General features: G+C 38.5%; 1 protein-coding gene and 2 pseudogenes across 1 annotated transcript; 1 reads left to right on the forward strand and 2 right to left on the reverse strand.

Moving 5' to 3' along the window:
• Positions 1 to 4143: 4143 nt before the first annotated feature.
• On the reverse strand, positions 4144 to 11073 carry LOC133716692 (loganic acid O-methyltransferase-like; annotated as a pseudogene).
• Positions 11074 to 13546: 2473 nt separating this feature from the next.
• On the forward strand, positions 13547 to 14749 carry LOC133716693 (probable F-box protein At1g44080). Its single transcript, XM_062143368.1, has one exon. The coding sequence runs from the start codon at positions 13658 to 13660 to the stop codon at positions 14747 to 14749; it is 1092 nt and encodes a 363-aa protein (XP_061999352.1). The 5' UTR covers positions 13547 to 13657.
• Positions 14750 to 18309: 3560 nt separating this feature from the next.
• On the reverse strand, positions 18310 to 18991 carry LOC133716694 (vesicle-associated membrane protein 722-like; annotated as a pseudogene).
• Between the last annotated feature and the right edge of the window lie 3757 nt (positions 18992 to 22748).

Consider the following 22748-nt stretch of genomic DNA (forward strand, 5'->3'; position numbering starts at 1 on the left):
GACCACTTGAAAAGAAACTGCAGAGAAGGGAAGATGAGAGCAGAGGCGATGGCAGGGAGTTCAAACACAGCCAATGTAGTCATCAAACAAGATAAAGATGACGGTGAACTCCTTGTGGTAGCAGCCAGCTCCAATGCTTTCAGAAATTGGATTTTGGATACCGGTTGTACATTCCACATGTGTGCAATCCAAGAATGGTTTGACACATTTGAGGACAGTAGCAGTGGAGAGGTTTTTAGGGGAGATGACTCATCGTGTAGGATCCTAGGTATTGGATCAGTGAAAATCAGAATGCATGATGGAGTTGTTAGAACGCTGGAGAATGTCAGATATATTCCTAAGTTAAGGAAGAACTTGATATCTTTGGGTACTTTGGACAAGGCCGGATATAGGTATCGCTCTGAAGAGGGAAGACTCAAAGTTCTCAAGGGATCACTTGTTGTGATGAAGGGCGACATTCAACCTAACAACTTATACAAGCTTCAAGGGACTACAATAATAGGTGGAGTTGCAATGTCTATTGAGGTAAAAGACAAGACTGAGCTATGGCATCATCGCCTTGGGCACATGAGTCAAAGAGGAATGCAGGAACTCCACAAGAAAGGTAAGCTAGAAGGTGTCAGTGTTTGCAAACTGAACTTCTGCAAGGATTGTACTCTTGGGAAGCAGAAGGTGGCATTCAAGTTAGCAAATTGTGAGAACAAAAGCAAAGGATTGCTGGATTATATTCACTCAGATGTATGGGGCCCGGCACCAGTAAGGTCTATGGGAGGCTTCAAGTACTTTGTTACTTTTTTAGATGATTTTTCGAGGAAGATTTGGGTCTACTTTATGAGGAAGAAATCGGAGGTTTTCACCAAGTTTAAGGAGTGGAAAACAGAAGTAGAAAATCTAACAGGCAGAAAAATCAAGTATTTGAGAAGTAACGGTGGCAGTGAATATAGAATGAAAAGGTTCTTACAATTTTGCAAGGATGAAGGAATCACGAGACACTTCACGGTGAAAGAGAATCTCCAACAAAACGGAGCTGCTACAAGGATGAATAAAACTCTCTTGGAGAGAGAAAGAAGCATGCGGCTGCATGCAGGATTACCGGACACGTTTTGGGCAGATGCAGTTAACCATGCGTGTTACTTGGTTAATCGGTCACCATCAAAAGTCTTGGACTTCAAGTGTGCAGAGGAGGTATGGTCTGGAGAACCAGTTGACTATTCTAACTTAAGGGTGTTTGGTAGCAGTGCATATGCTCATATTTCCAACAATGAGCAAACCAAACTCAAGCCAAAGTCACGCAAGTGCATTTTTCTTGGAGTTGAGAAAGGAGTAAAGGGCTACAAGTTATGGGATATTGTCAGCAAGAAAAGGGTTCTAAGTAGACATGTCATTTTTGATGAGGAGACAATGTCGTTCGATGAAGTCAAGACAAGTGAGGTGAAGAAGAAGACTGATGTTGAAGAGAAAGCAACCGAAGTTCCTCTAACCAAAGGGATCATGGAAGAAACTCCAGCTCAGGTGGAGCAAATTGAGCAGGTGGAGCATGATAAAGGGGTTATTGAGGATGAAGTCTTAGAGCAACAACAACAGTCATTAATACAAGCTCAGGTGGAGCAATTAGCACTGCGAACCAACGACTCAGTTCGTCAGTCACTTGGGCAGGAGTTCCAAAGAAGCATAGCATTGGACGAGTATGCTCTAAGTTTGAGTCCAGGAGATCCAACCACGTATCAGGAAGCTATAGCAAATAATGTACGGGAAAGTTGGATAGGAGCTATGTTAGAACAGATGAAGAAGTCCATACAGAAGGACTTGGTTCAGGAGTCGGTTCCTAAGCCCAAAGAAAGAAATCAGGTTGGCTGTAAGTGGGTTTATAGGAAAAAGGAAGGAATGCATGATAAGGAAGCCATGAGATTCAAAGCTCGGGTATTGGCCAAGGAATATTCGCAGAAAGTAAAGGTCGATTATGACCAAATCTCACCAGCGGATAGCTGCGTTTATCATCATGTGTTCAAGGATAGTATAGTTTTACTATTGCTACTTTATTTAGGTGACGTGTTAACTACATGTCAAGATATGTCTAGAATTCCAAAGTTTAAGACACAACTATGGAAGGAATTCGACATAAATGATCTAGAAGCTGCACAACAAATCCTAGGAGTGAGGATAAGGAGGGAAAGAGAAGCGGGAAAAATATGGCTGTTATATGAACCCGTGTTTTCTCCACCAGTAGCACACTTCCAGTTGAGTGTGCAGAGATCATCTACGAAGGAGTTAGATGAGATGATGAATGTGTCTTATGCAAGAGTAGTGGGATGTCTTATGTACGCTAGAATCTGCAAAAGACCAGGTTTAGCTCAAGCATTGAGCGTTGTGTCAAAGTATATGGTGAATCCGGGTAGACGGCACTGGCAAGCAGTGAAGTGGATTCTGTATTACTTGAGAGACACGAAGGAGCATGAATCGGTGTTTGAAAGACAACAAGAACAAGCATGCATTGCTGGTCCTAAGGGTTCAGATTTGGCAGGAGACATAGACAAGACAAGACCTGCAACAAGTAATGTCTTTAATTGTGGTGAAGGTTTAGTGAGTTGTAGAGCAACTAAAGAATCAGCTACGACGTTGTCTACCACTGAAGTAGATTGCATGGCACTAACAGAAGCTTCCGCAGAAGCATTATGGCTGAATGGGTTATTGAGTGAGTTTGGAATTCAACAAGTTGTTGTGGTGAAGAATGGGGTCATCAATTTGACAAGGAACCAAGTGTTTCAAGCAGAGACGAAACACGTTGAGGTTCGTGGTCATCGCAGCGAAGGTTGGGTCAACTCAAGGAAGATAACAATTGAGAAAGTTCATTCAAGGGAGAATGTCTCAGATTGTTTGACCAGGATCATTGCCATGGAGGAGTTCAAGTGTTACTTGAACCTGCTCAATTTTACAGCATGTTGAGATTGAGGTGGAGCACCTCCTCACTTGAGGTGCGTTGAGGCAAATAGACTTTTGCCAAGGTGAAGGTTCTTGAAGGTTTCAGGATTACTTCAAGAAGTACAAGATATCCTGGAGGTTGCAGCAATCAGATTTTGGTATCAACTCACCAAGGTGGAGATTGTTGTGAATTTGGCTCGTTGATATGCCTAAGTTGATTAGGATTCAAGGCAAAACCAGATGGGTAAATGAAGATTAGTGCGCACAGGAATTCTTCTAGTATCCTAATGGGTTTTGGAATAGGAAGAGTTATTCCTATTAATTTAGACCTGGACAGTAAGTTCTATTCTAGTTAGGAATAGGAAAGCTAGCTCCTTTTCCTTGTTCTAATAGTTTTAGGAATCCTAATGTGATATGTTTGTAACCAGCACCTATAATCTATAAATAGGGCTGCAGGGAGCTCATATAATGTGTCCTCAGATCAGAGAAGAGATCAAAGAGAGATCTCAGAGAGTTCTCAGCTACATATAAACACAGGGGCAGGTAGAGCCAAGGGTGATAGAGAGATCTAGCAAAGGGGTTGGGGATTAGCATAGGGATTTCAATAAGTACTTGTAATCAAGTTGTTATTCTCCATAGTGCTAGTGATTCTCAAGAGAGATCACACAGAGGACGTAGGCAAAGTTTTTGTCGAACCTCTATAAAATTCTGTGTTCGTGTGTGCTGTGGTTTCCTTATGTTCTTGCTGTGATATTTTGCATCATCATCCTATTATTGTTTGCACAGTCATAAGCCTATAAAGAGAAACAAGATTCTGGGTAAAAGGTGCATATTTACTACACAAACTTCAACCTTGAATCTGCAATTGTTCCCCTAAGTTGATTGCTTGAAAGATCCATAGTCAACACGTTTCGGAATAAATCCCAAAACCAACTTGGAAGGATATCAGCAATCGCACCATTAGAAATATCAAGCTGAATAACATTCTTTTGAGTTCGAAGCCATTCTGGGAAATGAGGCCCCATCATGCAAGACCCCAACAATATGAAACCCAATTGAAAAGGGGGAACCCAGTTAGAATGGAAGTTTAAAACTAGTGAGTTAGAGGATAAATCCAATTCCCATAAGTTGAAGAGTTTTGGGAAATGAGCTTGTGAAATCACCCCTTCCAAGGAATTGTTACCAAGATAGACGGCCTCTAGCTTGGACATGTGCCCAATACTGTCAGGTATTGTTCCGCTTAAATATATTGTTCCCATCTAGATATAATTCTTTCAATGAACTTTGAGGACATGTGGACAATATTTGAATGAAATCAGAAAACTGTCCACTGAGGTCATTTTGATTAATATACAAGTTCTGCAAGCTACACAACTTGGAAAATGAATGCGGAATCTCTCCTTCAAGCTGGTTAAAATTGAGACCAAGATATTCAAGATGGGTCATGTTCCCCCAAGCAGTGGGAACCGAACCACTTAAACCAGTACTATGGAGGGCAAGATGAAAAAGGGTTGAATTGTAGTTGCACAACCATTTGAGTGTTGAAGGAGTGACTACACCATAGTTGCCAGAAGGATCAATTCTAGCAAGAGATTTTGAAGCATTTATGAATGAAAGAATAGAAGACATTGGGGGAGGAAGACTACAAGAGGACAATGTCAAGTTTCTTAGATTAGGGAGCTTGTTTACTGTTTCCAGCCAATCAAAAACCTTGCTGAGGTTTGCGAAAGACAAGTCCAAGTAGTTCATAGAAGAAAGAGGGTGTAATAACCTGTTTTGACAACTTTTAGTGGAATTACTGTTAATAAAAGAAAAAGGGTGGCAGACAACTTTCTGATTTTAGGGAGTAAAGCTCGGAGACTTGTTTATTTTCCTGTTTATGCATAATTTATGAGAGCTAGCAAGCAGACTAGCATCTCTCTCTCACTCACTCTGTTTCACTTCAAAAAAAAAACAGAGCATTAGTTCTCTAACTCTGTTCTTCCTCCATCAACCACCTCCAGACGTCGGATCACTCCCTTTGGCTTCGCCTGAGGCTGCTCTACCTACTGGACGTCGTCTTTTTCCCCGGCACGGCCTCAAGGTTTGGCAAACCAGCTCGAACCCGGTTGCACCCGAAACCGAACTAACTCATCCTCCTCGTGTTTCCGGCCACCAATTCCCCCCAAACTTCATCCTCGAGCTCGCCTCAACGTCCTGAAGCTCCCAGAAGTGGCCTTGCACAGCGGCGCTACTCGTGGTGGCGGCTGGAAGCCAGACCCGATCAAAATCGAAAACCGAGGCTTTCGATCGATATATCTCGCGCTACAGGACGTCGTTTTGAGTGTTTCTTGAGCTGGTGAACTCAGATTGAAGTTCTGAACAACTTTCATGAAGGGATCGAAGCGAGAAATTGAAGTTTTTACGTCGGAATTCAAGCTCGCCGGATTCTGGAAATTTTCCGGCCACCGACGCTTTCGATCAAGATATCTCGAGCTATAGTGCATCGTTTTGATTGATTCTTTTTCCAGTGGATTCCCCTTGATGTTATTAACAACTCTCTAGAAGGCATCGAGGCCTGAAATTGAAGCTTTGACGTCGAAATCGAGCCTTGCCGGATTCTGCAAAATTCTGGAATTTTTCCGACCACCGAAGCTTTCGATCGGTATATCTCGAGCTACAGACCATATTTTTCTGTGATTCTTGAACCAGTGAGTTCTTCTTGATTTTCTTAACAACTCTTCAGAAGGAATCGAAGCCTTAAATTGACGTTTTTACCTCGAATTGGAGCTCGCCGTTTTCTGCAGTTTCTCGCCGGTTTCTGGAAAATTCCAGCCACCTTCATACTGTTCAAGGTAATTTTCGACCCCTTCCGGTCATTTTCAGACTTCGTGCTAGTTATGAAAGTTGTTAAGAATGATGAGAGGAAGAAGAGCAGCCCGGCCCCGACACCATTGGTGGTGGTCGGCGGCGGCTCTGCCACTAACTCCGGCGGCCCTTTCCGGCCACCTCCGGGGATCAAAAATATGGTTTCTGTACATTTTCAGATTCTATATTTCAATACGATCATTTCGATATATTATACGTAATTTTTGGATATCATATGATTAAGTTATGAATTTTTACGTTTCGATCGATTTTGATCGTTTGATTCATGATATGTGAAGTTAGGACCGTCAGATGGACTTGTAGTTTTGATATGATGATCTTATGACTGTCCCATTGGCTTTGTGTGGTCATGAGCGAAGATCCGACCGTTGGATCTTCGTATAAATGCAAAACAGTGATTAGGAAGGCGATCCGTGAGGATCCGACCGTTGGATCATCATTTAATTTCAATCCGACCGTTGGATTGTCGTTTGATTATGTTTTTGAGTTATTGGCTAAGTTAAGGTCATGTTTGATTAGGTGATCGACGGTTTGATTTGGCGGACGATTCGTGAAATTGTATTTTGAGCTGTTAAGAAGACGCAGCGGGAATTTAGAGGTGAGTAAACCTCACGTGGTTCATATTACGAACCGAATAAATTTAATTACCTTATTTTGTCGTAATTGCGTGAAAATATTTATGGAATAAATATTTGTTTTAAAATCATATGGACTTGATCAACTACGGTCCATGGGTAAGTAAAATGATTTTTACTATACAAATGAATTTCTCGGTTTTATTGCATGTGAACTATAGTTGGTATTAGTGATTATCCCTGAGCGGATAATTACGTATATATATAATTACGTGATTATATGTGAATGGTGTGACATTGAAGGGTGTGGAATTTGGGATGATTAAATTACTATGAATTGAAATTTGACTTGCCATATTTATATGTGATGATCATGATTACTGAGTCATGTGGATATTATGGTTGACATTGGGGGATGTATAGAGTGAGACTGTAGGGTTCTGAGGACAGATGTCCGAAGTTCGACGGTTAAGGATAACCGGAGTGTTTGTGTTCTGAGGACGGGGATGTCCGAAGTTCGACGGTTTATTATTAACCAAAGTATATTGTTCTGAGGACGGGGATGTCCGAAGTTCGACGGTTTATTATTAACCGAAGTATATTGTTCTGAGGACGGGGGTGTCCGAAGTTCGACGGTTATAGTGTTAACCGAAGTATTTTTGCCGTTGCTTGACCCTAGGCCAAGGTGTCAGAGGTAACGAGGCAGTTAGAGCTCTAACGTGTTATGGGATGGGACCAAAGTGGTGATAGTGTTGTGAGATAGGACCAAAGTGGTGATATTGAATTGGTTTGACGTTTGCGTCGTGGATGTTGAGATTGTTGGTTGTGTTGTTGAGTTATAAGAATTGTAATTTAAAATCAACAGTTCTTTCTTGTTTACTCATACTGGCTGTAAAAAGCTTACCGGGTTTTGTGTTGTTGCAACTCCCGGTACACTATTCAAATTGTGTAGCGGGTAATCCTACAGGACAGGAGAACCAGGACGGTGATCGTGCGATTAGAGCAATGGTTATAGTTTTACAGCAATTGTAATAGTGAGGCGAGTTAAGCTCATTTGAGCCTTACAATTTGATTTGGTGGGAGTGTGCTGTAATAAATAACTTGAGGATTTGGGTTATTGTAAATTTGAGAGTTGTGAAGTGTGGTTGTTTGTGAGAAAAAATTCAGGATGTTAGTTGTAATTTGTTATTATTCATGTTTCGGATTTGAATTGATTATTCAAAATTCGGGGCGTGACAGAGGGGTAAGCCAACTGAGGGTATCGGCATGAAGAAGGGGATTATATTGGAGGTCCAGATATTGCAATTTAGTAAGGTTTCCAAGCTGATATGGAATTTGACCACCAAAACCTGCCCAACTTAGGTCAAGGTATCTTAAATTGGTTAGAGAACCAAGAACCTCTGTAATTTGGCTCCCATTGAAGTAATTTAAACTGAGGTCCAAATACTCCAAATGCTGCAATTCAATGAGTTTAGGACTAATTGTACCTTGTAAAAATTTGTAATGAAGATGAAGTCGAATAACATGTCCAGTTTGGTTGTCGCAGTAGACTCCTTCCCATCTGCAGCAGTCTTGCGTCTGGGCTTCTGTTGCTGAACCCCATGAAGTCAGTACTTCCTTCTTGCTATCAACCATGACGCCTTGTTTGAAAACAAGAAGAGCTTGCCTTTCCCTTTCTATGCACCTCATCCTGCTCGTGGTAGCATCCACATCCTGGTTCCCAAGTACTACTCCTGATGAATTTTTGAATCCAACGAACAGCAAAAGCATCAGTAATATCACATAAGCAAGTTTCAGGTACCGTCCTACCATTTTAATAGCATGCATACATATAACTAAAGAAGAAGCACAACTAATCACAGCTTTTGTAATGACTAGCTAGCTATCAAGCAAGAGATTGATGATCTCACTGCGAGTATAATTGCCAAATTTGTCAAATCTCTCAGAATACAATTAAGCTTATCATGAATTCATATTTTATAGGAGTCTGCTGCTTCATAATTATCGAGAAACTGTTTCATGGAATATTAAAAAGGAACATTGCCTTTTTGCCGGCCGGTGCCTCAATCGTTTGGAAACTGCGTGGTATTGACAGATTGACTTGCTGAGTCTGTCATAACTTATAAGCATAGTATATTACCATAATGATAGAGAACTTTCTTGTCTTATTTATCTTGTATCAACTTGTGTGTTCCTCCGTTACTGTTTAGAATTATTCAGAATACTATGCTTCAATTGACTTGCTGAGTCTCTGACGATAGAAATTAACATTTGAGAAACTGATAATTGGACATGATTGCTCTAATATTTGTTGTGTGCATGATAGAAACTTTTGTTGACTTTGTCTGGATCACTTCTGTTTTTAGAAAGGTCGAAAACTGAAGTTTGTTATGTAACTTGTACTTTAGGATTTTGCATGGACAGAAGGTAAGCAATGCTGTCCTTGCATGTAGTTAAATAGTGCAGCTCCATATGAACCTTCTAGCACAGGTTTCACATATGACAACTATATATATGTGTGTGTGTGTGTGTGCAGTCTGACTTGATTACTAAACCCTCTAATTACTTTTATGTAGTATTGCAGAACTAAGAATATACTCCTGATCAAACCCAATTATTAAGCACTCCGGCCAAATACGGGGGAGTCACAAAGTGAATTTGAAAGTGTGCACACGTGATGCGTGCGAATTCAAATACCTCATTATTAGCACCATCTTGGTACGTACTTACTAGTTTATTCAGATAACATAAAGATGTACCTACAAGAAAAATCTAGCTTCGTGATACAAAATGAGTGGTTGAATCCACTTTATCTGCGTTTGAGCACAACATGAAAGACTAGTTAGTTCAATGCTTTCTTTGTCTTAGAAATGGAGGCTTGTTCTTCAAGTTTCTGGCCATATAAGTCAAACAGCTCATCTAAGATGTCATCTCCAATTTGCCTCTTAACAGTCCTTCCATGGCAGTGATGCAATTAGTCGGGCACTTTTAGTGACAGTGTCAATTGTCAAGACACAAGGAACGTTTTTTAGGCCCTCTATGCTAAAACCTCCATTTAGTTTTACAACAGATTCAAGTTCTTGGGGAGACATACGTACGGTATATGACACAGGTATATTGAATGAATATATATATATCTTAATTAGACAATGTGTATTCAAGAATAAAGCAAACAACAATGTAAAATCAAATGTGACATAACATCCTCCAATTTCTTTTTATTTTCAAGCATGGTTCTATCATATGGCATTATTTGGATTTGAAGATAAATTTTATCTTCCATTTTGGAGTTATTAAGATTAGGTTATGACCTGTCAAACACAATATATAAGATCATATATATATACTACTAGAGTTGTACAACATAGAACTAGGAGCAATTTAATTATAGTTGTTTACCTTTCTTGCCATGTCCATAAGGCAAGATCGTAGAAGTTGATAGGTCAAATTTTCTGAAGCATCTGAATGAGACATACATCGGGGGCGGCCTGCAATTGTTAGTACCATCAGTTCTCCTTGCACAATCCCCTGTGCCCTGGAATGCAGGAAACACTCCATGCGCGCCGCAAATTGAGCTTCATAAGCCCTCACTACTTCCTCTGCTGAATTTGAGTAATGTATTTTTCCTTTATTCCAAGCTGTACAATTTTTTTCCTGTACCACTTTTGGTACTCTTGAAAGCCAATGGTTGGTATAAGAACAGCGAACAGAGGGAACTGAAGCCCTGGGAAATATTAGGCTGTAGAAACCCAACACATAGTATTTCCTGTTCTGAGGGAGGGATTTAAATAGTATGTTGATCATTTGTTGCATTATGGAATATATTGTACTTAGACTGTACAGATTCAACTATGTTTTCTACTATGAAAAATGTATTAGGTCCAATAGAACAACCCAAGTCTGCAACGCAAAAGGTGTTTGAAGATGACAAAATTTCAGTGTCAAGCTTTTCTGCAATTGCCTTTCGCAGAAGTTCTTTGGCAGCATGAACAACTCCTCTCTGCAAAAGTAATGACAGGTTACCTTTACTGTATTGTGAAAAGCTTGGTCTTCCTAATTTTCATTAGTTGATTTGTGTTCTTCTTCTTTGTTTTTTGTTATTTAAAGCTTCATTTACAGGAATTGTCCTTATGCCCTGTTCTTGAGGGGTTGGACTATTGTCTTCCCTCTTTGGTTGTAGTTCTTTCTTAATTTTCATTCTTAATAAAGGGAATTTGGGGCTTTCTCAGCTCTGTTTTAACCAAAGAAAAGAAAAAAAAGTACTGTATTGGGAATCCAAAATTTCATTATTTCTTTTCAACAGGTGATGATCTTCTTATCAGACATGAATTAAACTCAAAACAATATTTCTGTGATTATAGCAACAGCTATATATTGATGTTATACCAAAAGTGTTGCTTGCTTTGCAGTTTAAAGAAAGAAAATAGAGGTCGGTGCTTCCTTTGTTTTGGCAACTTAGTTTAGTCTACAAGGAGTCAAGGACTGATTAATTCATGCTTTGGTTACGATTCCCAGTCAAGATTACAGAAAAGGGCTAATTGATAGTAATATCGAATAAGCTTTAAACATCAACAAGGCGACTAACTCTACAGTCCACACCTATAGGTCACCGTCGAAGAACCTGGAAAGCGGAGTTTTTGGCATAGCTAGTGGGGCTATCTCAACCTTTCATTGGACATGCTTCTGAGAAGCTGCTGTCCTCTGCTGCCATCTCTCTATGTAGGAGTTTCAGATCGGGGGCTATCGCATTATAGTTATATTTTTCTACTTCTGTTTCACTAATCAATTCAAGACAACTAATCAGAGAAGAAAACAATAAAAAAAGCCTTCCTAGGTTCTCCTCTTTGTTGTTGCTTATTCCGTCTCTTCTTCTTTTATTATATTCTTTTACCTGTCTGTTTGCAGAGTTAATATACCGGTCACCTGAACAAACAAATATAAGTACATTAAATTTCTAGTTTCCAAACTGATATATCTCGTCAAAAAAAAAAAAAAAAACTGATTTATGAATATTATGGTTCAATGTCCAAACTTTTGCAGCTCAGCCTCATTTATGATCTGCTAGCTAGATCATGCCTCTGTTTAGCTAGATCACGCCTCGTTTATGTACTGTGGCTAACATATTTTAATCACTTATTTTGTTTCAAAAAGTGATGAAACAATAGTGCCAAATGTGTGTATAAGATAGAGTTTGAAGCGCCTTCCGTCAACCATGTAAATTGAAGTCATGATGAAGGCGAAGAAGCACAAGAATTACAAGAAGTAATCAAGATCCAAGTAGCACAACCAGAAAAGCATGGATGCAACTGTACGTGCCAGCATGGTAGTCCGCGTACATTTCAGAAATGAAAGCAACGACTATCTGTACGCATAACAATATGTGCTTGCAGCTAGAACAAACATTTTTCTTCTGCTCGACACCTTTTTTTGGAGGGGAATCAACCAATTACCGTAGTTAGGTCCAACACCTAATTTTGAGATAGGATAACTAATTAAAGTCCAATATTTCACTTTCTTGACATGGTTTCAAACGGTGACGTTTCTGGATCTAGCGCTCAAAAACGTAATGACTCGTATGATAATTCCACCATAACCATTTTTTTTTTCTTGAACCTCGACGGTGCGAGGGAAATTTATTAAAAAGAAAAAAGAGTACACCCAAGTAGAAAGGACATAAACCTTATCTTGCCGAAGCAAACAATAAAACCTATAACTCACAACTAACAAAAATGAAAGTTTGGAACACCCCCCTCCTCCCAAAAAAAAAAAAAAATCCAATCACTATTACAAAAGGAGAGAATAGAATCCAGTGGCAAGTCCCGCTATGTCAAACATGATGAGTTTACCCCTTGATTTTCCAAAGCATCTACAACTCGGTGGCCTTCACCAATAATATGAGAAGAGCAAAACTACAGTTGAGAAATCCGGTGCAAGCAATTACTCCACTATACCCTTAGTTGCCAAGGCAATAAAGTAGGAGAGTGAACAAAATTAAGGACTAGCTCCGAGTCCACTTCCAACCAAATATGCTTTCACTCTCTTACTCAAGCCAAATCAATAGCTTGGATAACAGCCATAACTTCAATGCCAGCCGAACTTGGAATGTCAAGTTAGAACAAAAAGTTACCTAGAATTCCACCAAAACCATAAGTTAAATATGAGGATTACCAAATTCACTTTCCACCCAGGAATTGATTGGAGGACTTGTGATACTTCAAGATCCGAGTTAACTCTTGTAAGTTTCACATCCGAGTTAGGTAAGTAGAATTTCTTTTTTTTTGTCGTGCATGCCATTATGTAGGGCGTTTTTTTCAGTGTATAATATAGGCTAGACAGTCGAGCAACACCAACCCTAGCTCTAGTGCCAGTTCTTCTCTTGTTTCGTTAGAGATGTACAAACCAAAGCCTTTTGTTTTCTCTCCCCTCTTTTTCTTCGACAGCGGCGGCTAGGGTTTCTTTCTAGTCACCGTTTTCAAACACCTTGGGGATTCAGCTGCCCTCGGCCCTCGTCCCTCGATTTCCTACCTGTTGGAGAATTGGTTTTCTAGTTATTTACGTATTTGTTTCTTTGAAGAAGAAGAAGAAAAATTTTGTATAAATAGGCAGAGTGAGAGGTTTTGTTTCAACGAAGAGCAACTTTTTCTCTTTCTACTGAGACCGCTCCGGGTACAATTTTTCTCTGCAATTCAGGTTTTGCTCGGGATTGAAAGATATGGATTCAGGTATGTTCTCTCAAAGGATCATATATTATATTTTTCATTTAGTTTTTTTTTATTTAACATCAAATTTTTGATATATATCACAAGGCCTCTATTCTGATATATGGTATATATATGTAGTTTATGTACTACATCACCTTTCAAAACAAGATCAGTAATCAAAATGTGATCGATCACCCACCCCCAAATATGTTATCCGTACTAGTTTGTCTAGAATGCAAGTTGTTGATACCATGAATGAATTGATACCCTAATTTCCCAGATAGGAAACTGATATACAAATCTTTATGCCCTCGTATGCAACTCATACTTTGAATGATTTAGCCATTTTAGGGTCATGATATCCCTATTGTTTATCGGGATACATACATGTGTGTGTGTGTGTGTGTGTGTAAACACGACTATTAAATTAAAAGCTTAATCTACAAAAAAGCTTTACAAATAAATTTATAAGAGGGAAGCCTTCAGCTTCATCGTTTATTTAAATTATTTCATATAATGGTCAAGAATCCCCGTCTCCATTATCTTCATCTTTAATTCATTTTCTTTGTTTTCTCAGATTGGGCAAATCTGCCAATGCACCTTCTGGATTCAGTGTCAGACCGATTGGTGTCGTTATCGGACTATTTGCGATTCAGCATTGTTTGTAAGTCATGGTATTGTGTAGCGAAGGATAATCAAAAGGTGCATCACCAATTTCCGATGCTTTTGATTTCTACAGAAAAAGAAGGTACATGGAATGTATACAGTGTCATGGATAACAAGGTTCTTGATTTGCAAATCAGATTGCCAAATAAGCGATTTTGCGGATCTTCAAAAGGATGGCTGGTAACTGTAGAAGAAAATTTTGCAGTAACCTTGTTGAACCCATTCTCTAGGGTTATAGGGATGGAAGAGAAAGAAAATTCAATAATTCATCTTCCCCCTCTAGAGGGTCCAAAGCAAGGAAGGGAGCAATGGGTTAAAAAATGTGATTATTATGTCTACAAGGCTATGATTTCAGCAGATCCAGTAGTGAATGCAGAAGATTGTGTTGTTGTGGTCATATATGAGGAACAATGTCGACTGTCTTTTATTAGACTTAACAAAGACAAAGCATGGACTTATGTCCATAGACCGCGCCCAGTTCAAGATGTTCTTCACTTTGGAAATAGATATTATGCTGTTAACTATTGGAGCAATCTTTACTCTTTTGATATTACTACTCAATCCAACTCAGATGTAGACTGTTTTGTATCATCGATACCACTGCAAAATGTATACACCAAGAGATATTTAGTGGACTCAAACGAGAAAGAATTGATGATGGTGCAAAGACATATGGCATATGAAGGTAGCAAACTTGTGACAAAGAAATTTAAAACTTTCAAATTTAAGTTGGATGATATATTTGACTGGATTGAGCAAGAAACCTTGGGTGATGTTGCTCTGTTTGTGGGCGATAACTCTACAGTGTCTGTTGTTGCTTCAAGCTTTTCAGGATGTCAGCCAAATTGCATATACTTCAATGACGACAATAATTGTATGAAGGGTTGTTTTGAAGGTGATTTTGGTGTTTATAACGTTGGAACAAAGAGCATTTCACGGCTTTACACCGTAGATGCTATGAGTTTATTGGAGAAGACCAAACTACATCCAATATGGATTGTGCCAACTCTTCAACTGTAAAATAGCAGCCTGCTTCCATTGCTTGTTCTAATCGGTTTATATATATATGAATAAATTCATTCATGCTAAGGTCTTTTGAGCAGTAATTATTCATTCTGATGTCCCCCAATTTAATTTTGCAGAAAATTTCATTTGCTAATCATAAAGAGAGAAGAGAGCATTCCGATGACATCATGAACATTTTGCAGAAAATTTCATTTGCTAATCATTGAGTTTTTTTTTTTTTTTTTCGATTGCATTTGCTAATCATTGAGTTGTAAAGATAGCAAATGCGACTATGTGACTTGTGAGATAGCAAGTAAAGATCATAAGCTGTTGATTTCTTTTATTTTATTTTTTATAAATGTAAAAAAAAATATAAAAATAAAAAATAAAAATAAAAAAAGGAGAACAGAGAATTCCGACATCATAAACATTTTGAGTACTGGAGGCATCTGATACAAGGTCTGCCCTGCACTTCCGGCTCATCTCAGCCTCAATGCTCAGTGAGCCAACTTTTCAACCTTAAAAATGGCTAGTCTCCTGCTAAAAGATCCAAGAGGTTTTGTGATTTTGCAGAATCCAGTGCGCATTGTACTTCCATTATCATCCCCAAAGCTGGTCTTCCAGTTACCATTGTAATATTATGATTCCAAATATATATACATCTGACTTTGGTTTAAAGATCTCCTGATCGATGAGAGAAATTCAGGATCCAGGTAGGCGAAAGTTCCTTTGGGGCCAGTTCTGCAACAGTGTTATGTTGTTACTCAAGTGTTGTGTTGAAGCTTCACCATGAGACAATAGCCAATGATTCCCAAAGTCACTAACGCGTTGCTAACAGAGTTGCAATATATCAAGGAGAAGATCAGAAGGGTTCAAATCAACATGTACTATGCTGTGAGGTCTACTCAAAATTTTGGAGTGGAGAAAGATTAGGACAGATCGAGCACAACTGACTCTGTAACATGCTGATTCGAATGATAATGCAGAAGTATTGTCCTGACAGCTGAGTCGATCTTCAAGGCTTCCATTGGGAGATACTTATAGACCAGAACTTCTGGGCAGGCACCAAATGAGTGTGACAAGATTGGAATGCCTCGACTTGCTCAATGAAGCCACCTGAGACGCAATCAACTTATGTCATCAAATAGCAAACATGTGAATTAAATTTTTTCAAAAGCAGTTTCTTCCTCTAATTTTTAAGAACTTGAAGAAAAATATAATAATAGATGTCCCAAAAAGATAAAAGTTTCAGGCTCTGCATGGAAATCTAAAATGATCTGTGTCAATTAATAGCTTCTCAATGCGATCAACATATTAAATGATTTTAAAGCTACAATACTTCCTTACGATGATACCATTGTAATGACAACATATATAAGAGCAGGCAGGACTGTCCCTGCTCCAAAAAAAGAAAGTAGTTCAAGAATCAGATGCATGAATTTAGCCAATAAACTCTGAATATGTCACGTCAAGTCGTGTGACCCAGGTACTGGAGTAATTGTAGAAGCAACTTAACTGGCCATCTCGACACATACATCTCCATCAGCTAGCCGATGACCACAAGGGCTCTTCTTACCCTGTCAAAAAGGTATATTCACAACTTGAGCATACAATAAGGTGCAGTAACCTTGAATGAGGCAACATGGCATGACCAAATTACTAGTTACATTCTTTAAGACCCAAATATATCTGAAAAACTAGTCAATGTTTCATTTCATGTTCACAGATGTCGAGGAAAATCAGCCAAAATTTGTTTTAAGAAACAGATCTAACACTAAACTGAAAGGCATCATCTATTTTCATTGTTTTAAGACAAGGACCTTCCAATATATCTGACAACCTAGTCAATGCTTTGTTTTATGATTACAAATCTACAGAAAAATTGCAGAAATCATGAATATGTAATGGAACTTTGAAACTTTCATCAGTTCATGGAAACTAAGTGTAAGTATATTGGGTGATTTCCATTCAACACACACTTTCCCAAGGTTACTAGGAGAGCTGAGGTTCAAAAGGTTTAGGAGAGTACTTCTCTCCCTCTTTTTTACGGTGGTCCTCGAAGTTTGAAAGATCTAATCAGAAAGCAGATATCAAAACTCACTGATCTTAGGGTAAATGTAATTGGCATTCCATATTAATCTGCATGTGTGTGATTGGATCTGATTTGATATATAGTTTGTTAAAATGATTTCGAAATCTGATTTGCTTTAAAATGTTTTAAACTCCATATCGGATAAAAGATCATGATTGATTGCATAGCAAAGATTTTGTTTAACAAACTTTCCTTATCTCATTCCATGAGTAAAGGGTTTTTGATTAAGGGGGAGTCTTGTTCCCCTATAAAAGGTTTTGAAACTGTTTTTCTTAGGTAGAGTTTTTAGATCTAAGCATTGTTCATTTTGTGTGTTGCATAGTCCTCACAAACTGTTTTCTGCATAAACTCTCTTTGATTGTTATTCACTTTCCTTGCTCACTGTATTCATTTCATACATCAATCTTAAGATCGGTGAGTCCTTGATACAAGGGGTGAAGGGGAAGATCGATCCAGTAAAGCCTACCAGACATTGAGTCATTTGAGTGTGTAGTGTAGGTCTTTCAAATTGTAAAACAAGCTAGCTGTGTTGCTAGTGAATGTGATTGTGATAAACATCACTGCTTGTATACTGTAATCTTATTGATTCATGGTGAATTTGTTTCTCGTGTTGGCTACGTTACAAGCCACGCAGTGAAGTTTCCTCAGTGGTGAGGTTTACACTGCGTTAGCAATTCTTGTGTTAGTTGTTTCAATTATCTACCTAGTTAATTCCATCAGGTGTTTCACTAAGCATGCCTGAATCTAATGCATAGAACATGTACATGAAACATGGCTTCAGTCTAAATCACACATGAAACCATGTATTAGACCTTGAAACCTCAGAGCAATACAGCCTGGAGTTAAATCAAATGGAACATAAAGAATATGCCTCAATGAGTATAGAGTCGATCTTTCTTCAGATCATAACACATGCACCTACATGACTAACAATTTTCGATTTACTAGCTGGAAGACTCTTGGTTATACACTTATACGTTACAACGGATGACTTGAACACTCTCACGGAAATAACGACTACCAACAAAACTAAATAGTTATTCTGTCATTTACATAGCATGATTTCACCAAGAAAGCAAAGTCAAAGTTCAGAAATAGTAGCGGAACATGGATGCCATGAATCGAGGTGTCCTCATTGAGCAATTTTTGTTCCGTAGCATCCATCCTCCAAAATGCACTTGAAAAGAATTAATTCCCATTGATTCAGAAGCTAACAAGCTTACAGAATAGAACATAGTATTACAAGCTTACAAAATTCACCCAAAAGAAAACTAAAACGAATTAAAGATCCGCATTTGTCTAAACTCATAAAGAGTTGCACACAAGGGAAGATATGACAAAGGGGTTTATCAATAGCAAATTAATGACTAAAAATTATGCAATTTGAGAAGTCTAAACACGTACTACTCAATTCCAATTTAGATATCTGAGCATTGCTCTATTTATACCATTACACTGTTCAATAAAATAACGTACTCAATTTTCACCCAAAGTCAGTAAAGATATCGATCCCTGACCTGTGAGCGAAGGCGTTCCCTGTTTTGTCCACCAGAAGTTCTATCTTTTCCCCACGATCAAAAACCTGCAAGGGAACACCATCAATCACATGTCAATGGTCATAACACCAACTTGATCACAACTTATAGGTTGTTACCTAGCTATGGAAAGAGATATCAAAGCCTTACCTTTTCAATACTTTCCATCATAACACCTTTAAGTACTTCCGAGACCTGAGCTTTCACGTTAGCAAGTTTGCTGATCTCCTCGATCGGGATGATCCACACAATATTGCACATGCTCCTTCAGCTTAATTAGACCTATATAATTGCCACCAAAATTGTGCATTAGAAAACTTAATAGCAAATGAGAGGCACATTCCATTTGATGAATGAAAAGATAAAACAACTGTTACCCAAATTCCTTGTTCAGCTACCGTTGCAGCTTTTCCTACACCATGCATATCGATCTATTGGTAAAATCCTCCTTGATTAGCTCAAGGAAGGCAATAGGAACTTGTCGACCAAGAGCTAGCTTCAACTCCAACTATGCAGTACGCTGTGGCATTCAAAGGCTGAAGGTAGTTTAACTCATATACAGTAATGTAGTAAAGATCAAAGAGGTGATCGAGTAAAACAATAAGGAGATCCTATTATCTAACCATGCATTTACAGTGATCAATTTCTTATATTATAAAAACCACATATCACAAAAAACTACCCAACATGAAATTGTCTTCTTGTGTTTGTGGCCAATAACCTGAAACTATCTATAACTAGTAGCTTTAGGTAGTCCTTTTCTTTAAAATTTGCACGTCATAAAAGAACGGTTCAAGGCCATGCATAGTCACATAAAAGAAAGGAAAAAGAAAGAGATAAATCTCTGGTTTGCATATGAAATTGTAACCTAGGCTCTTATTTTGGAATCCATACACCCAAATGTTAGCTAATTAGATGAACCAAACTTGGTAGTGCGAAATACTCCACACGTTTTACCAATTTGCAGTGAATAACTAGAACAAGTGATTATAACATCTCTAAGTTACCAGGAAATGAAGCAAAGGGCTGAAGAATCTTCGCGAACGATCATGACTCTTAATTTAACATTTTAACATCTCTACCTGATGCCCTCATCAATTCCGGGCCATTCCACCCACGCGCCTCTACAACCCCAACACCACGTACGCGCCTCCCACCAAAAACAAAACGGAGGAGCTAGGAGGTTTTTATAAACCGAGAAAAGAAAATGCCACGTGGGACAGTTTTTTTACTGTTTTACTCTTCTTCTTCTTTTTTTTAATTCTCTCACGTCAAACAAAAGTCAAAACTTGTAAATGAAACGAACAGCTTAAGCCAGTAGTAACCGAATAATATTCCGGCCCGAGTATTTCTCTTTTATACACACTTCCCAGTAGCAAAGCAGCTCACCACGCTCGTCACACCGATTGGTAACTACCTCTCTCTCTCTCTCTCTTCTCAACTAACCTCCTCCTCCTCCTCCTCCTCTTCTTCTTCTTCTTCTTCTTCTTCTTCTTCGATCGTCTTCGTCTTACTCTGTTTCGACGGCATTTTGTTGCAGAGGTCTTGATCGTCATCTTGACTTCACGCGAAATCACTAGGTAACTAACCTCTCCTTCTTCTTCTTCGTCTTCCTCAGGTTTACTAACTAAAATTGCAGCTTCTTCTTCTTCTTCTCTTCTTCTTCTTCTTCCTCAGGTTTACTAACTAAAATTGCAGTGCATTTGGTGTTGCAGACTATCTCAACCGTAATTTTCATTTGGAGACCAGTCAAGAAACTCTAAAATGGAGAAGAATTACGGTAATTTACACCTTAATTTGGGAATTTACTTCTTAATCAAGAAATCGTATCGCACTAAACTTCATTGAAAATAACATGATGAGAATCCGAAGGCTTTTGTGTGATTTTTTTTTTTTTTTTTTTTGTGCTTTAGACTTGTGCGTGTGATCTTCCTGATCCTTTTCAGATCTCTCATGTTGATAGTTTAGTTTCTTCAATTTCTTTTATAACCTTAATTTCTCTGTGATGGTTGGGGATTCTGCGAATTCCATGATTGATAGATAGTTTTTTCATATACCATATTGCATTTGAGTTGGTAGTGTTGCTAGAAGAGAGATGTGTGGGTAACCATTTTAGTCAGTTAAATAGTTTCTTAGTTAGAGATCGATCATTGCTTAATTCTCACGGTAATCTGGTATCGTATAAAGGGGATTACTAGTTCTGTGATTAAGATGAGAGAGAGAGAGAGAGAGAGAGAGAGAGAGAGAGAGAGAGAGAGAGAGTTTAGTGAAGAGGTGAGAGACTGTTAAAGAAAGAGAGAGCGTTATTGATTCATTGTTATATGAGTGCATTATGAGTCCATTTAATCAAACATTATGTCATTTTTCATACCTGTGCTATTGTATGAGTTAGACCAGAAAATAGGCTAGTTAATACTCTGCATATGAAAATAGGCTAGTTACAACTATAGAGTGTTAGATTAACAACATATAAGTAAATCTAGTCATGTGCTTGAGCTAACGAAATAGTCAATGGCAGGAGATTTCTCGGAAGCTTATCTTGCACGGCTCTTGGATGAGGAAACAAAAATATGTGCTGAGTGCCTAAAACTGTTCCCCAATGATCTGGAGCTTGATAACCATGTTTCAGAAAAGCATATTAGGTACGTACATTCACTTCTTACTTAATGAGGAGTCTTAAGTCCTGATTTAGATGGAATATATCTCATGCATTCATAAAGAGAGACTAATACATGCATAAATTCACTTTACTTCTAGGAGCAATGAGGACAAGCAGGCTGCTGCTACGGCTAAGTTGATCATAAAGCTAATTGAGTGCCCTTTGTGTAAAGAGGAAAAGAAGTGCTCCAAGAAATTTAGCAAGTTGGAAGAACTCAAATCACACTACAATGCTGTTCATCACTTCAGTGCTTATGGGCATTGTAATATATGCAGCCAGCCCTTCCGCTCCAAGGCAGAGCTGGATTTGCATGAGTGCAACTATTAGATTGCTGCTGGCCCAACTTGGTCTAAAACTGTAATAAGAAAGAGCAGAGTAGCAAACTGCATCTTCTTTCCTTTCTAAACAGTTAGTGAATTCAGTAATTCTTGATCTCTTTGTGATCTCTAGTTTTGTTACTATACTAGAGTATTTGTCAAAATGAAAAATCTTGTGTTGTGGCTGTACGATTTATGGATGACATTTAGACCTACATCAGAAAACTTTTACAACAGTTTGTACAGATCCTTCTTTCTTGTTACAGTGAGTGAACTCTTTGTTCTAAATGTAGAAATAGAAAGAACTTACAGTGAAAGAAAAGTTGGTTCGATTCTTCTACATTTTTACAGATCTACCTTCTTGTCCATTCCATTTTTTGTTATGAACTACAACTAGGTCCTCTCCAGTCTACTGCCTCATTCTTTCCGAGGCTTGTTTAACCTTTTCATATGTTAAATTGGCCACGGCCTATTTTTCGAAAAACCAAGTCGTTTTGTACACACTAGAACTTACCGCTTTGTTCTAGTTGGTTTGGCAAACAATGTACAAGAGGATCAGTGTTTACAAGGCTAGGATGTCCCAAGTATCACCAAATTCCCTACAATATTAGCAGTACTGTTCGTTAGCTTGGGTCAAAACTCGAAGGGGCTAGAATTATGATAGCTAGGTTAGTATAATTACTATTAACTTTTAGTTCATGTTAGGTTTGTTACAGTAATGATGCAGATGAATAGACTTGTCAGAGATGAACAATGAGAAATGATAGTTTACCTCCACTCTCATACTTGTTTTGTTACCAAGAAGAAACCCAAAGAGATAAACCAACAATGTAATAGCTAAACAAGTTTATGTAAGTCACCAAAGCTTGCCACCCTCCTCCAACAGCAACACCTGCAAATCATTGTGTTATTACTTCAAGTACTTCAAGGGATGATATCCACATATTATGCTTTCGGAGTGTCAATAAAAACCTCACAAAAGACACGATTTTAGTCAATCAATGATCCTAATTCGTAGTCTGCTTACAAAGTATGTATGTGACCTGAAATAACCAGCTGAACGCTATCGAGAAATATCATTGTCATACTGAGAAGGAAAGCTAAACGAGAAACTGCTTGTTGCATCTCTTTAATTTGCTCAGAGTAAAGATGATGGTAAACTGGTCTTTGGCCGCCAAGATAATCACCTCGAAAAAGATTCCAATGATGAGAGACTCAATGATCATGACAATGACAGAGTACTTTTCAGCTCTAGGATGTGTGATCCAAGCTCATTGGAGACTCGTACGCTGCCCAAGGACTGACATGCATTGAAGAACTTGTTCTCGTAGGAGCTGATAATAAGAAAATAATATAATTAGTTGCCAAATGAACATTTTTTACCTTATTGCTGCATGGATCCCAACAACAT

The sequence above is a fragment of the Rosa rugosa genome, chromosome 6 (assembly GCF_958449725.1).
Source record: "Rosa rugosa chromosome 6, drRosRugo1.1, whole genome shotgun sequence".
In the NCBI taxonomy this organism is placed as follows: domain Eukaryota; kingdom Viridiplantae; phylum Streptophyta; class Magnoliopsida; order Rosales; family Rosaceae; genus Rosa; species Rosa rugosa.

Bases quoted from the DNA above. Each gene is read 5' to 3' on its own strand.
- LOC133716693 (XM_062143368.1), top strand. From the start codon at position 13,658: ATGCACCTTCTGGATTCAGTGTCAGACCGATTGGTGTCGTTATCGGAC.